The sequence below is a fragment of the Bacillus rossius genome, chromosome 5 (assembly GCF_032445375.1).
Source record: "Bacillus rossius redtenbacheri isolate Brsri chromosome 5, Brsri_v3, whole genome shotgun sequence".
NCBI classification, from domain to species: domain Eukaryota; kingdom Metazoa; phylum Arthropoda; class Insecta; order Phasmatodea; family Bacillidae; genus Bacillus; species Bacillus rossius.
The window spans coordinates 64,317,563-64,333,733 of record NC_086333.1 but is presented as its reverse complement, the minus strand read 5'-3'; the positions used below and the strand labels follow the sequence as shown (position 1 = coordinate 64,333,733).

The 16,171-nt window shown below is 35.5% G+C and overlaps 1 protein-coding gene across 8 annotated transcripts in view; it reads right to left on the bottom strand.

The window, feature by feature from the left end:
• The window catches only part of LOC134531901 (zinc finger protein zfp-1-like), a 78,193-nt gene that overhangs the window by 42,617 nt on the left and 19,405 nt on the right, over positions 1 to 16,171 (bottom strand). For 7 of the 8 annotated variants that reach the window (XM_063367923.1, XM_063367926.1, XM_063367924.1 and 4 more), the window contains 2 exons: positions 10,899 to 11,063; positions 5,361 to 5,558 (listed from right to left, as the gene is read on the bottom strand). In XM_063367923.1, coding sequence (XP_063223993.1) covers positions 5,361 to 5,558; positions 10,899 to 11,063 — 363 coding nt within the window. Of the gene's footprint in view, positions 1 to 5,360; positions 5,559 to 10,898; positions 11,078 to 16,171 lie in introns of all 8 variants that reach the window. The other variant, XM_063367927.1, reaches the window with a different exon arrangement.

Here is a 16,171-nt window from a genome sequence, read left to right as displayed (position 1 = left end):
AAACACAAGGAAAACCCATAATTTTTCTAAATTTTAAGATAGGCATTTAAATATGCATAAGCTTTTTAATGCTAAGCAAGGAATATGTTTTTCATAATAAATTACATGTTAAGGAAATATTTTCTATTACATATTCATATACACTAATGAAAAATTTATAATTTCAAATTTAACATTTGGTTATATATGCAATTTGATACTAATATTTTAATTAAATCTGTTTTACTGCTACACAAAAACTATCAACCATTTAGTTCATAGTAGTTTTATACAAACTAGAGTTTCTCAGGTTATGAAGTAAAATTATGATTGTTTCTAAACATATTTTCCCCATTTTCTTTAACTTAAGTTAAGATAGCAAGAAAACATTTAAAAAAAACTTTCATTATATTGACATTTTATTAAGCTGATTGACGATACTAAAACTTAAGTTTCCAAATTTACTCGAAAACATACTGATAATTATTTTAACTGACAACAAGAAATTATAAAACTACAAAGTTTAGGATTTCTTATTCAAAGCAATAGCAAATGAAAGTGGTAGCATTGGCTTATACCAAGACACATTTAAGATGATTCGTAAAGATAAACCCCTGAAACAGCTTAGCTCTAACAGTTTATTTCCACGTAAGATGAATGGACATAAGCCACTGCAGAGTATTTGTGTCACAGAAAAAACACATTAAATAGTTAATTATTAACATCAGGACTATGGATTCCACAAAACTACAAAACATTACAACACAGAAAAATGTTTCATGTCATAATGTCAACATGCAGAAACTGTAAAGGGGTAATAAAAAAAAACTGAAGGCACCTTATGTATTATATAATATAAAAACAAAAATACACATATACATACATTCTCAATTATTAAAGTGATATTTAGTTTGAAAGATCATTTAAGGCTGTGTCCGAATTAAAAAGGGTGCTCACTTTCTACTATCCCCCCTCTTAATAACACTCTGGTTCACTCTTGTATATCTGCCCTCGGTGAACTGGACTTCTAACACATTCTTTTTGAAAAATAAAAAAAAACTAAGTTAGACTAAAAAATTATCTCAGAAGAAAATGAACAAGGTAAACGACTTTGCTTTCAAAAACAATTCTGGTGGTAAAATTAAAGAGTTTAAAAACACGTCCAACAGAAACCTGTCACCTTTTTAACCTTCACATCTGACTGCTTTCAAAGCCAAGATGGCTACCAAAAAGAGGGCAAGAGGATGCAAGTAAGCAATCACTGTCCCTCGCTCTCCTTGGAGTTGGATCAGTGAGGTGGTTCACTGCCTGACGTCAAGAGTGGATGGGAGTGAGTGAGCGAGTGGTTTATTGACAATTCCGGACATGACCATACAATGAGAGGTAGACACCAAAGCCACCATCTTGGATCAACAGTTTTCAGGTCATTCCATTTTTTTTTTATCGTTCATGGTTGTATTAAAAAACTTATCTTTGTTAAAGTAAAGTAAATGATTTTACTTATTTTCTGGCAGTGATTGGCTGCAGAAAATATTTCCCTCTGTTAAATGACTGGTGCCTAGTAGGCTATAGGATTAAATTTTAAGAATGACTACAGCTGTAAAAAAAAAATATTACCAACAGTCATTCTTTGACCACCTCAGAAAATCCATAAACACCTGCTTTCAGACTGAGCAAAGGCAAAATATCAATAGTAAAAATTATTTTTTGTTATGACCTAGAAATGTTGAATCCCAAATGGTGTCTTTCCCCTATAGACTCTGCTTCACCAGCTATACTGAATATTTTTTTCTAATTCAAAATCTTCAAGAAGAAACATTCTTCATAAAGAAACATTTTGAAAATCTGACAACAGAAGAAAAGTTGCTTGCACTTCCAAGCTGCGAAAACGCAGAAAATAAGGTCTGATTAGTGCCCTGACCATAATGTAATTTCTGAGACAAAAAAGGGGGTTGTCTGTAAAGTCGGTTTACGGACGATAATTTTACGTGATAACGTCATAAGAAAACATGATGAAAAATTGCATACTTTTTAATTTTCAAATATCATTTACAGTTTTTGCAAATTTAATTTAAATAATTTGTTTAACTATATAATCACGAACGATTAGTTAAAAAGCCCGCCTTAAGGGCTCCGTCTAACTGGGCACACACACGGTGCGCAGAGCTTCAGGAAAAACAACGCGATTTCAAAACTACTCAAGATATCAGAAAGGGGTCTGCTTACGAAAAGCATTTAAGAGTTCGCTGAGGGCAGAAAAGTACTTGTGATCTTGGATGAAGTTTTTAAATAGTATTTTTAGAGGAGTTAAAATGGATAAAATGCCTCCAGAGTAATTTTTAGGCATAAAAAAACTTTTACAGATTCTTGAAAGCACTTAAGGGACTTGCATTACACCTTTATCTTCATTTCTCCGCAAAGTAATGTTAAGGTCACCGCTCAAATTTCACAGTTGTCCTGTGACGACGAGAAGACTGCACGTCAGTTCAGAGCCTTGCGCTTAGAGGCGATACCGCGCTGGAAGAACCAGCGAGCGTCGCGCTTATCATCCCGCCTCACTAACACACATACACCCCTGACGAGGCGGGCCCTTTAACCTGTTAGATATTATAGAAGATTTTCTCGCACGGTGGTTGGCCGGTTCTTGCACGCTGGGCTCAGGCGGAACGTGACAATTTTTCGTGTGTGCAGCCAGCGTTCATCGATTCATAAGACGTTATCACGTCAAAATGTTGGTTATTTACGTCTACCTAACTTTTAAAACATAAAGAAGAAAAATTGCAAAATATACCTAGCTCCAAAATTAATAACAAAAAGTAACTTGCAATTCTCATATACATAAAAATAAATGACTAGGGTGTCTACAAATACCTAGTAAATCAATTTCGAGACTTTTTCAGAAAATTTAAACAAAATTTCCAACACAATTTTTTTTATCAAAGGATGATTTTTAAGTCAACATTTACAACCAAAATTTAACAAGAGCGAATGCAATAAAAAATTATCTACAATTCACAGGAACATACTTATTTTTAAGTACGAAAGCTAAAACACTTTCAGAGATAATTTCTACACGTGACTATAAACTGAGGTGAGGCATCAAAAAACCAAATGAAAGTTAGTTAAAGGCTGCTGTAAATTAAAGTTTTGTGGCTTCAGCACAATTGTTGTTAATTTAGGGACGATTTTGTGACCGATATGTGCAGTCCTTCAGGTTCCTTACTTTCTCATGACCATTAGACAAACTTACGACCCAACATGAAGGGATAGGCCAAACCTTAAGGGAATCGTTCAGAATAATTAGAACACTTTTGAGATCCTTGCCATGCATGCATTTTTTATTCAATCGCACACTGTCACTACGAACAGGCGTAAGCCAGGTTATTTTCAAGTTAACCCTCAAGCTGAATTGAAGGAAGCATGCCACACCAATCAAGAGATAGGAAAGCCAGACTTGACAAAGGATTGGAACAGGAGTTTGAAGTTGGCAAACATGGTTCCACATAGGAGTTTGCGCAATCGAGGACAGACATGAGAGTTTGGGTCAGTTGGAACGGGCTGTAAGTTCAAGGACAGGGTTCCCACACTGTTACTCTACACAATTTTAATGAGCTTTCCCTGTCCAACAAATTATTTTTTTTTCCTGTCTCATAGATCAATCTTGCAATGTACCATAATTGCACTTAACTAAAAATACTTTGATGCGTGTCCCACTCCTCAAGCCTTTAGATATTTTAATACTAGTTTCTTTAATTATCTTTGTTCTTTATCCCCTTAAATTTTTGCCTGGTGCTATTGCTCTTTGCATTCATTTAATTACCCTGGGCATCTGTAATACGGGATGCTAGCGGAAGTTCAGTAACTATCAGCCATCTGGGCGTGTTATCTGGGCACCGCGTGGCGCCACCATCAACTACAAGCGTGGGCAGTGGTTGGTATCGGACGCACCTCCCGACTAGACACACCTGATCCAGAACCAAGCGCACCGGAGGTAGCGCAGATCCGCAAGGGGTCTACACCTGGATATCTGCCTGCATAATTACAAGTAAGGTGCCAGGGGTACAACACCTAGCCAAGAACCAAGTTGTTTGAGTGGCCTCGTTGTTTGTATAAAAACTTCGAACTTTTGAATAATTATTCTGTGCACACAAGAAATAACTTGGCGCTGTTTTTCTTTCGTCGCATTGGCATTAATGACTGTGGTTTCCTGGTGCATGCCCTTTCATGAACATAACTGTAATGTGTTTTGTCGTCCACAGTGTAGTAGGGCACAAGTTGACTGTACGAGAACTTAAAAGCAGTTTTCAATGTTCACAGGTGTGATAACTTGTATGACTTAGTGTGACCAAAATGACCTTGCTGCTTTAAGTTTACATTTTGGCATAATAGTATCTTGCCATGAATCTGTCATACTGGACTTTAGACAGTTTGGTTTTGGACTTGCTCACATTTTGCTGCCATTTTGGAAGTTTTAAGCACATAATTTTTCTTTCCATTACGCAAAAAAGTTTAGTTGAACTATAGGTGTTTTTTTTTAACCACATTTTCTATCCAGCGTGATTGAAATGTGTAAATGTAATGCATTTGTGCTTATTTGAGACTACTGTTTAATTGTTGCATTTTATGTGTACCAAGCTCATGCATTTGCATTTAGGAGATAATAAGTGGACCACCACTAGCATTAACTTTAGTTGTCACAAAATAAATAGCCTAGCCGTACTCGTGTGTATCTGTACAGCACTGGAGTAAATTTTGCATCAAACTTAATTTTCAGCCTTTTCTTTGATCCTCCTGTCAAAGTTTTTGATCTGGTTTGCCATTATAGAAGGCTATCTGCAGGCTTAGCTCCGATTCCTTTTAGCTAGCTTTGTTCGTCACTCCGAGTCAAGTCACATTTCAACCACACACAACATGTCAAATTTAACATAAAATATTTTCTTCCCAGTCGATACACGGCTTGCACTGACACCAGTTCCATCAATGCTATGCAACCAACTCTGCATATAGCATACTTGAAAAAAAAAAAAAAAACATTCTGACGAGGTGAAGGGCAATATTGACATTTCATCTTACTTAAAATCATTAAATCAATACATAGTTGATACATTGATTCAGTGATGATGAAAACCAATGGATTTCCCTAGAAATTAAATTGGTGATTAAAAATAGAGACTAGTTAAAACACACTGAACAGGTTTGGAAACTTAACATTTTTGTCGATTTCCTAGGTTTTCTGGGCTTTGAAGACACAACTTTTCAGTTCCCTCGAGCACCGTGGGAACCCTGGTGCGGGGGGGAGGGGGGGGGGGGAAAGAGAGAGAGAGAGAGAGAGCACGCTGCGACAGGAGGGAGGGAGCACCAAACAGCGGGACCGCACTCACCAGCTTGGAGTAGTGGTGCTGGCAGTAGCCGCAGTACTTGACGTTGTCCAGGTAGTTTCCCGCCTCCTCGCACAGCAGGCCCAGCGCCTGGGCGCACGTCACGTGGAACTGCTGCTTGCAGCCCGACTTGTTGCACTGCATGCACGCCCCCACGTTGGCACGCGAGCCTTTGCCTTGCTCCTCGCAGATGTAGCACACCTGGGGCACGGTGCACATGCGGGAACAAGGGGGCGTGGTCAGCGTGGCTGGGGCGGCTCAAGGAAGACGTTAAACGACGTTAAATACACACGTCACATAGTTTTTTATAAAACTTTCGATGAAGCAAGTGAAAATATGAATTTAACTATTTAAGTAAAAAAAAAATTTTTATTTTTTATTTTAAATGTTGGCTTAAAGAGGCCCTAATCCTCCCCCAACCATTTTGGAGTTGCATTTGCAGTGGTACGCTGAAGTGTCTTGACCCATTTGAAACAACAAATTAACATTTTTCTTATACCATAGACAAAATAAAAACATGTGAGTGAGTTTTTCAGAGTGATGTGCAAAATTAGGGGTTCTCATGTTGCAAATACACCAATAATACAAAATCTGGCTGCTGTCTCATCATACAATTCAGAATTCTTAAAAATATTGCAGAGCGTGATGAATATTTTCGGGACGCCAATCACACATATTTTAGGCACCCGCCACTCAAATTCACTGCCGGAGCAGCAAGTTCGCTACATTGACTATCGAACCATTAGATTAACAGATTGACATTTTAAACTATTATGAAACGACTGCGATAAAAGCAAAAATGACTTGAAAAAATACTAAACCCTGGCTTTGGATTTTATTTTCCAAAAGGAAATTCATTAAAATACTGCTCGTTGTGTTAAAATTCATTAACAGTTAGTATAATAATATTTCTCTTTGTCTTTATGAACTTTCGTTCACACGTTCTTGCATAGATGGAAGCATCATTGTTACACATTTCTGTTGCATTACTTCCATCCCATTCACGAAATTACTCCCACTAAATGCTGTATACAAAGAGCTACAATTTTACATTAATGATGTGTAAAAACCTTATTTAAAAAATTAAGTTTCTTGGACAATGAAAATTCATGTTAATAGTTAAAACAAAATCACAGCAAAAACAGAAAAGATCAAAATTAGGCCATATATATATATATTTATATTTATATATATATATTTATAAATATATATTTATATATATATATGTATTTATATATATATATATATGTGTGTGTGTGTGTGTGTATACAGTAGAACCCTGTTATAATGTTTTTCAAGGGAGCCCAAGAAAAAAACATTATAAGCAGGAAATATCAATTTTGAACTTAACAATGTTCGAGCTTTGTACCAATGGACTCACCAAGCTATGTTAACAACTTTAATGTTAAAACCAAAGATAGTATACTTGATACATGAATTTTCTGAAACAAGCCAACAATTTTTCAACTTTGTCTTGTTCCCTGGTTAAATTTTGTTTGTCTTTAAAGATACACTGCCACATTTTTTTGTAAAATTGTCTCACGATTCATGATGACAACATTAGGAGTGAGAACGTCTACTCCTTCGCCACCTAAAAATGTTTAATTTTGGGATTCCTATGTATGAATGAAAAAAAAAAAATTATTTGTAAGCAATAGAAAACACTTTTAGTTATGCCTTCGCTCAATGGTTGGCAACTTAATATCGTAGGACTATGTACGTGCATCTGAATACCCACTGGAATGGCAAGGAAGAGAAGAGTTGACTAAGGGTGCCAACTGACGCGTAACTATGAACATTGTGTACCTTCAGTATATTGCATAAAATTGTATTTTAACAAACATCATGTATTGTATGGCAGTGATTGTTAACATAAACATACATAAAGGAAACTTTTTATCGTAAGTGTTGGAATAATTTGGTTTTAAAACATTTTTTCCCCATTTATTGAATGTTAGAAAGCAAACATTATAAGCAGGAAATTACACTATTTATGAACGTTATATGCAGGAAATAAATACATTGTCCTTATGGGGGAAATATTGGGACTTTTAAAATATGACATTATAAGCAGGAAAACATTATATGCAGGAACATTATAACAGGGTTCTACTGTATATATGAAGTTGCTGACAAAGGAATTACAAGTCTTACCACTCTTTCCAAGTTTCTTTTAAATGATGCACATGTGTATGTTTGTTAATTTATTATGTTTGTTAATTAAATGATTCTCACTTTCTTAGAGATTTGTCATCATATATCACGTCATGGCCCACATAGATACACGACATTAGGAAGGTGAGTGCATCTCTACATAAAAGCAATAGTTGTCACAGTTCTGGTCTTTCAGAAACTAATTGCTAAAGCAAATTTATGGCACTTACACACTCTAAATCTACATTTTGGGCCCAGGAATGAAGGAACATCTGGTATCGTAAATGTGCTAAGGTGCGTATACATTTCCAAGTCAAACCACTCATGAGCCGCTAGTTCTCGCAAAACTACCTCCTATTGGTTTTTATAACGAACAGAACGAAATTCACAAATTTCATTGGGATGGTGTCGTGTGCAGTTCACTTGATTTTCTTTCTGCTTGCGCATGTCCAGGCTCCATCATCTATCAGCAATGGTCAACTTTACTCTTTTGTAGCATCTGATATTGTTTCTGAAACTAATCCAAGGACCACACAAAATGAATTAATATCAAATTTCTTACAGCAATTTTTAATGTAACAATAAATGGATTTAAAAAATATAAATAATGTTTATATATTCCTAAAAGAATATAATGGCTTCATAAAAGTATTTGCAGACAACTTATTTCACATATGCTAACAAAGATAGCTAATAACATTTCTGTGTTGAAAGAATCAGGTGGGGCAGGAGAAAATGTCGTGCACGGGATGGGGCGTGCGTGTGTGCCAGAGAGAGAGAGATAGTAAGAGAGAGAAAGAGAGAGAAAGAGAGAGAAAGAGAGAAAGAGAGAGAAAGAGAGAGAAAGAGAGAGAGAGAAAGAGAGAGAGAGAAAGAGAGAGAAAGAGAAAGAGAGAGAGAGAGAAAGAGAGAGAAAGAGAGAGAGAGAAAGAGAGAGAGAGAAAGAGAGAGAGTCTATATCCTATATATTTAATTTTACATGTCTATTGATTTTGTTCCAGTTTTTTTTTTAATTTAATCTTGAAGTTGTCAAAATAAAATTCCCTGGAAAAGATTAATATCTGTGAACTTAATTTTTACTATGAGATCCTTAACATAATGAAAATTTAAGAAAAAATTAAGATGCCTGAAGGAGAAAAGGTGTTGAGATGAATGTATCTCCAGACCAAAATCTCTTAATTTCCCTCGTGCAAAGACATGATTTTAATGCACAAACCAGTTGGCTAACAAATGACTGCTAGTGGTTCACTATTGGTTTTTTTCATTTCCTAGGGTTTGCTGGAAGTTTGTTGCGAAAGTAATTTAATCAAACAGTTTGAGTGCGGACCATGAACAGTTCAGCTCGCAAATGTACAACCACCCAGGCTACCCCTCCCCACTTGTTAAAAAGTTTGAATAATGACTTATAATATTGCCTGATCATCTTCAGTACTTGGTGAGGTTCTTTGATATAATGTAAATAACAGCTATTTATTTTTTTGAGAAGAATTTGATCAAGTAGCAATTTGTTTTATAACCATAATTTCCTTAGTCAAATTTGTAAACTATTTTTAAAATGTTTTACTTCAATTTCACAAAGTTGTTTAAAGTTGCTGTTACCTATATTTTATTGGTTGGTTAAGTTTTGTGTGTGTTCATGTGATTTTCTTTGTAGTTTTTTTTTTGAAAGCTAACTGATGCAGTAGTTTTGTCAGTCAAGTGAGAATGACAGAGAGACAGAGTTTCTGCAAGCGTGAGAAAGATTCCTGATTTAATCGAAGTGCTGCTGCCATGCACCAGTAATGGCTGATGTTTTTGGGTGTATTTTTGTGATAGGTCAGAAATTGTGTCACAATAACACCTTTTTTTTTCCTCTGAGAAGACAAAGGACGGCCATGGAGTCAGTCAGCAACTGTGCAAGGTACTAAGAGGTCACGTGTCAGGTGATGGCTCAGAATTAATATATTAATGTAGTGACAATTTCGCAGCTGTAGTCCGAGCTATGCGATCTTGAAGTCTTTTAGAACATTTTAAATTAGAATTTGTTTGACCAGTCATTGGTAACAGCCTAAAACAATGGGTGATTAAAATCGTCATAGTTCCGAGGATGGAGTTTTTCAGTTTGGACTGTAAGTTACAATCAACCATTGCATTTTCTTGCAAACAGTATGTAATATTTCCACTTTCACTATCTATCAAGATGCAATAAATCTGTTTTGAGTCACTGAAGTTGTTTGTTTAAGTGGTCGGAAGATGGCAGCCATGCTGACTTGTAAATAACTAAAAACCGTAAAAATCAGTTTTTGTCCGAGATACGTTACTTCAGTAATCCATCGTTGACAATATCAATTTTTTATGGAACTTAAATATGTTCTTAAACATTCAACAAAACCTCAAGTGTTTATGTACATTCACTCTAAACCAAATTTGAGCTAGTCGGAGGACTGGAGTGTTACGGTGTACACACCTTTACCATTGTTTTGATTCACATGTTTATATACAGCATATAACATATAAAAATAGGGTCCCTTAGTTTTGTTGTATACAATTTTGACTACATACCTACATATCCTGAAATGACTCTTCTTAATCAAAATATAATTCTTACACTCATTGGCATGCACACAAAAATAACTTTTCTGCCTGACCTAGAAAAAAGAAATAACTCATTGAACTTAGCATACTTTCACAGAGTGGCAAAAGAATTAAATTAAAAAAAAAAAAATTACAAGAAAATTCATTTTTGGATTGTTCTAAAATCAATGACACAGTAATAACAAGCCAATTGAAAATAAAAACCTGCAAAGTTTTTTCAGCACCAAAAATCGTAACATGAGTGTGTCTGGACCAAACACCAGTGTTGCATATTTAAATCCGAGGATCTTGAGCCCACACGGCGTGAGCGTACACACTACCTGGTGAGTAACTTAGCACAATTTTTTTCTTCCTAACCTAACTAAAAACTAAGTGTGTTTGGGAGGGGTCCGGGTTAGGGAGGGACCTAAGTGCATCTCAGGCCGAAGCCTATCACGCCTTAGTCATGCTGGGATCAGCCATGCAGGGAGAGGGGTCGCATGCATCATGTGCCAGGAGGGGATTGGCCAGCCATGGCAGCAATTGTCGCCATGACTAACTCCCCTCACGATTATCTCTAGTCTTAAAATACTAGTTAAGTTGGGCCCAGGTGAAACCATGCATAGACACAGGGGAAACCCTGGGCACTTTCATGCGGGATGCAAGTTTGCATGCACTAAATGTGGGAAAGTACAGGAGACAGAGGATGGTCTGGATGAAGAGTTGGCCAGAGTAGAAAGATTCTACCATGCAGGGGTTGGGGCACTTGGACTAACTCAGCGCCCGTCCTTCACAGCAAACATCACCCGGGGATCACGATCCAGCTCAGCTCACCTTGCTGAATCGCTCCTGCGGTATCATCTGCAGCACGATGGGTTCCATCGTGGTCACGTTGCCGAAGCGCACTTCCGGAATGTACAGGGCGCAGACGACGTGGGCCCAGCCACCGTTGTCGGTCCGCTTAAGGGCCCCATCCTTGCTGGGGCACAACTCGCACCTCTGAATGAAAGGCAACATGGGAAAAGAACAAACAAGGGTTATGCTGGCTACTAGGTCGAGCAGAACTACAAGACCAGTGACATTCAACCCTGCTCCACCCGCAGGGATTCTTTCTTTGCCGATTCCAGATTTTTTTTATGAAGAAGTGTGATCACACAAGTAAATTCGTATACATACATCTCTTAGATGTGGAAAACATGAATTGTACCATTTTACAGCAATAAAAATTGAGGTTTCAAGGAATCCTTTAAGGATTGAAATGTCTTCAGAGATACATGCATAAATATAGATTTCTTTTTTACTCATAGTTTAATCCAAGCCAAATTCTATTACTATCAGAAAATTAAATAAATGAAAATTCTCTGCTTCACCACTGAAAAAAGAAAAGCCAGCACAAAGAGTATGCTAGGAGCTAAACAGCATCGCTAAGCACCAACAAAGTGCTTGAGCAAAACATTACTTTGCTGTCAGAGTCCAAAACGAAATAATTAAAAAAAACAAAAACATTTTTTTTAAATTTTTATGTGCTTTGAAAAACATGTTATTAATGAGTTTTATTGGATCATGGTGAAATTTAAGGACATTTAATGGCTCTTAAGAAATAAAAGTTAAATTTAAGGACTTTTGAAGGATATTAAGGAGGCATAAGAAACCCCAGAAAATCAGAAAAACACCTTATGTGTGACCACCAGGTAATTAGCCAGACAAAAACCTTAGTTTCGAATATTTGCCTGACCTTTTAAACACAGCAGATAACATCTCAAAACCAATATTTTATACAAAACACAATACTTAAATCATGCAATTGAAACACTGTTATGAACAGTCATAGATAAAAATATAATGCCATGAAAATGGAGTAGCCGAACTTGAAATCCTAGAAGGAGGTTTGGAGTTAAGGGGGGTTTTGAAGACATGCATTAAAAAAAATGTTTCATTCCTTATTTCTAATGGAGTAATCCAGAAACCCTAAAACTTGTGATGAAAATTTTTTCCTAATCTATTATACATCATATATCATTCAACCAGTGTAAGCTTGGATCATTTATTCCCTTTAGCAAACACCTTTGTCCACCCACATCCTTATTTATCAATTACAAATGACCACCTGAAATATTCGTTCTTAATGGAGTCTACAGAAATATTAGAGTTTGTCTGTGAATATTCTTACAGGAGTTTTGTAAAGTTGGGAGACTGACTGTAACGAAACTCACATTTCACCATACAAATCTTAGCTCTGGATTTGAACCCAGTCATCACTCATAGCCTCACTCACTGCTGACACCAAACATTCAGTGTCTTCAAATAAATATTTGTATTTAAACTAGGCCAGAACTGTCCACAAAGCAGCAAAACTTACTCGCAAGCCACATGAAAATAATTTTAAAAACCTATCAATTATAAAATTTTAAGAGCACTGTATGAAATGCAACCACATAAACCATGCAACAAACATTAAAACAACAATGATACATTGCTACAGACGATCATCACAAGCAATTATTGATGTTGCTAACAATATTGCTTAACAAAAAGAGTACAGGAATAAAAATATTGAAAGAAATACAATTTCATACTCATGTGCTGCAAAAAATACATTAAATTATCAAATACAGTACAGATAACTTTTTTTTTTGAGAGGGGATGGCAAAAAACATAATTTTATAAATTTTATTTTCTATTTGATACAAAAGAATTTTTCATGTAATGTGTAAATTTTTTTTTTAAATTCTGCAGAAATTACAGTTATTTCTAACATGAATATTGCCAGTAAAACTAAAATATTTTTTATATGCCACACAAACAAAAATATTAGGTTGTTTTTCTTTTCTGAATCATATTCACTGTTGGTGCAGATAAACACTTATTTTTTTTAAATGCAAGTGATTTACTATAAATTAAACTGACATGAAAATGTACAACATGGTATGAAGAAAAGCAATCTGTAACACTTCTTCACATGAAACGCCTGCTGCCAATTAACCCTGTCAATTTCTAGAGACTAAATCAATCACTTCAGTGTTATGGGGCCCACCCAGTCATGGGTGTATTTGAGTTAGTAAGGCGGGATGATAAGTGCGACGCTCGCTGGTGCTTCTAGCACGGAATTGGTCTCTGAACTGGCACAATCTTCTCGTCATGCATTTCAGTAGTAACCATAACGTTATACGACAGAAAAATGAAGATAAAGGTGTAATGCAAGTCGCTTGTGGGATCAGTACCACGTGTTCCACGCCTAAAATTATTCTGAGAACCAGCATTTTAAATAAGTTTAAAAAGGAAATAAAGAAACAGAACTACTAATCTACCCTCAAGGAACTTTGAAATTCTTTTTGTAAACAGACACCACTAGGATATCTTCAACAATTTTTTTACATCACAAGGTTTTTTCTGTAGCTTTGCACACCGTATAAGTGCCCAGGTAGGCTGGAGACATTTCAGATGAACTGAATCACAACCGAAGATCAGAGGTAAATCTTGTCGGCACCAGCAGACTTCTTCACAAGAATGTCGCCAATCCTCACGATGTACTGTAACATCACGGTGAAAGTATTTCAAACGCAACTATCTGCAACTTAACGTACAAACACTTCACGAGCATTCCACAATGCTGAACTCGACCGGTGCACATAGATGAAGTCTTGCTGCTCAACATCAGGGTGTACACACTATTTACCAGGCCAAAAAGTTATAATTTCCATGACAAATGTTTTTAACAATTTACATATTTTTCAATTTTCTGAAAGAAACAAACAAAATCGAATTTTCACCATCCCCATGGCCAGCAAAGTTTAAACTGAACCTTGCATAAGTTAAGATTTCATTTTATAGTGTGCATCCACTAAGACATCATATAAGAAAAAATGCTTTCACAGCCTGGGTTAATTTAGACTGGAGCATGTCGTTTCCCCTTAACATTACTATCACAGGGAAATTTCCATGATTTTTCCAGAGTTTTGAGTGAATTCCCTGTCTTTCCGTGACCAACTCCAACTTCCCCGACTTTCCAGAATGTGAAGAGTCTGAACATCTACTAACCCCATATTGGTGATAGCACTGCAAAGCCACAGTTTTGCGACATAAGGATGAATGGTCTGGGATTCAAACCTGCATCTTTCCGTACGGGAGTCCAAAAATTTGAAGCTACGCCACCTTGCTGGGACCAGGGGAAAAAAATAAGTAAATAAAAAAAATTGGTAAATATGGTATTCTGCATTAATTTGATTAACAGCAAACCTATTTAAATACATTTTTATAACATCAATAAAGACACAAGTTGTAACACAAAAAACTTCACAAAAATATGTGTCATTTAATGACATTATGGAAAAATAATTTAAATTACCAAAGTTTCCTAAAAGGTTTTTGTACATCATTTACAAAATAAAGTAATTTTTAAAAGATTATAAATTACTTTACATTATTTGCCCTAAAAACTATCTTTGCAAAATATCTATCGAAAATTCATTTTAGACTCATCTTTCCAAGATTACTACTGTCAGGTGAAAAATAAACATTTTACTTTCAAATCACTAAATACACGATTCTGTTTTCAACTTTCCCTGATTTTCCCCCCCACTTATTACAAACTTTATAAATTATTGCACTAATGAAGAGCACAACAACTAAGTTGGGGGAGGGGAGGAGGGGGGAGAGAGAGGTGAGGGAAATAAAACTACTAAGGATGGGCCAGTCAAATCCACAAATACCAACTCTTCAGTATTTGAAAGAGACAATATTTATTTGAGGAAAAATATTTGGAGGAAATGTAAAATTCAATAATACTACTGATAAAGTCAATACAAAAATTTGTTTGTATAATTGTGGTATTGTAAGATAAAATAAAATTTTTTAAAACATGACATTTATTAATTTATATAACTTATGTGAATAATTTAGACTAGCACTATACTACACAAACATTTGTTACTGCAAAAAAAATCACTGCACAAAATATCCTCTACTGATATGAGATTGCCAAACACAGTACATGAAGATTATATTAATCACCCCGCTATTCACAAGCTTATCACATCTAGGCTAATCTTGTTTGTCCTGTACCGTAACCTAATGACTTGCATGTACAAGAAATATGTAATGTAAAAGGTGTGCTACTAAGAGTACCATTCCTTTTTTTTCCTATTTTACCTACATGTGAATGGACATAACCTTGTTTAAATGCATACACTGAACATTATATTTATACCATGCATTTTAGAGAAATACCTCAATTTTTATTATTCATATGGATTTTTGTTTACCAGCAGAATATACATACATACAAACATACATACACACAAACATACAAAACATTTTTGCAGTTCACAATATGTTTAGTAAATGACTTCAAAAAATTATTTTGATAAAACCACATTTGTCTACATAGAATGTTACTTACTCTCACTACCTGGACTCCTGAAACTGACCTCCAACTAATTCCCAAAATATCATAAAACAATGTGGTAATATTTTAATAAAATGTCAAGAATTTATGAGTTAAAAAAAAAAAAATCACTGGTAGGAAGTGAATTAAATTATAATCTAAAAATAATTTGGAGTCACTTTCAAATGGATGTGGTTACCAAAAGGTAGGTCGCGACCCACTAGTGGGTCGCGGAAGGGTTACAGGTGGGTCGCGACTCGATCCTAAAACTATCAGAAACCATCGAATAAACCATCAGAAAAGATAATAAAAATAGAAACAAATCGAATTGTGTGCAAACATGTATATATTTTTAAATAATTAACTGTTTTGCTACAAAGTGCTTATATTTTGCCAACCATTTTCAAATCAGAACACAAATTGTTTATCAATAATCAATCGTCATCTTAAAAAGAGCATATATATATTTGCAATATTTGATGGTAAATTATATATACATAAGAAAGGGATACTATACAAATAAGATTTTTTTACTCCACCATGAACCGATAGACCGTGGAGGTATTCCTATAAGGAAAGGTGGGTCACCAGCTGAAAAAGTTTGGGAACCACTGGGATAGACAATATGGCTGTTGCAAGCATTAGAAATTTCAAGATTCCAATCAATGAATAAGAAACTGGTGGCATGAAGGTCAAACACATAAAGAAAGTGATGATGTGTATT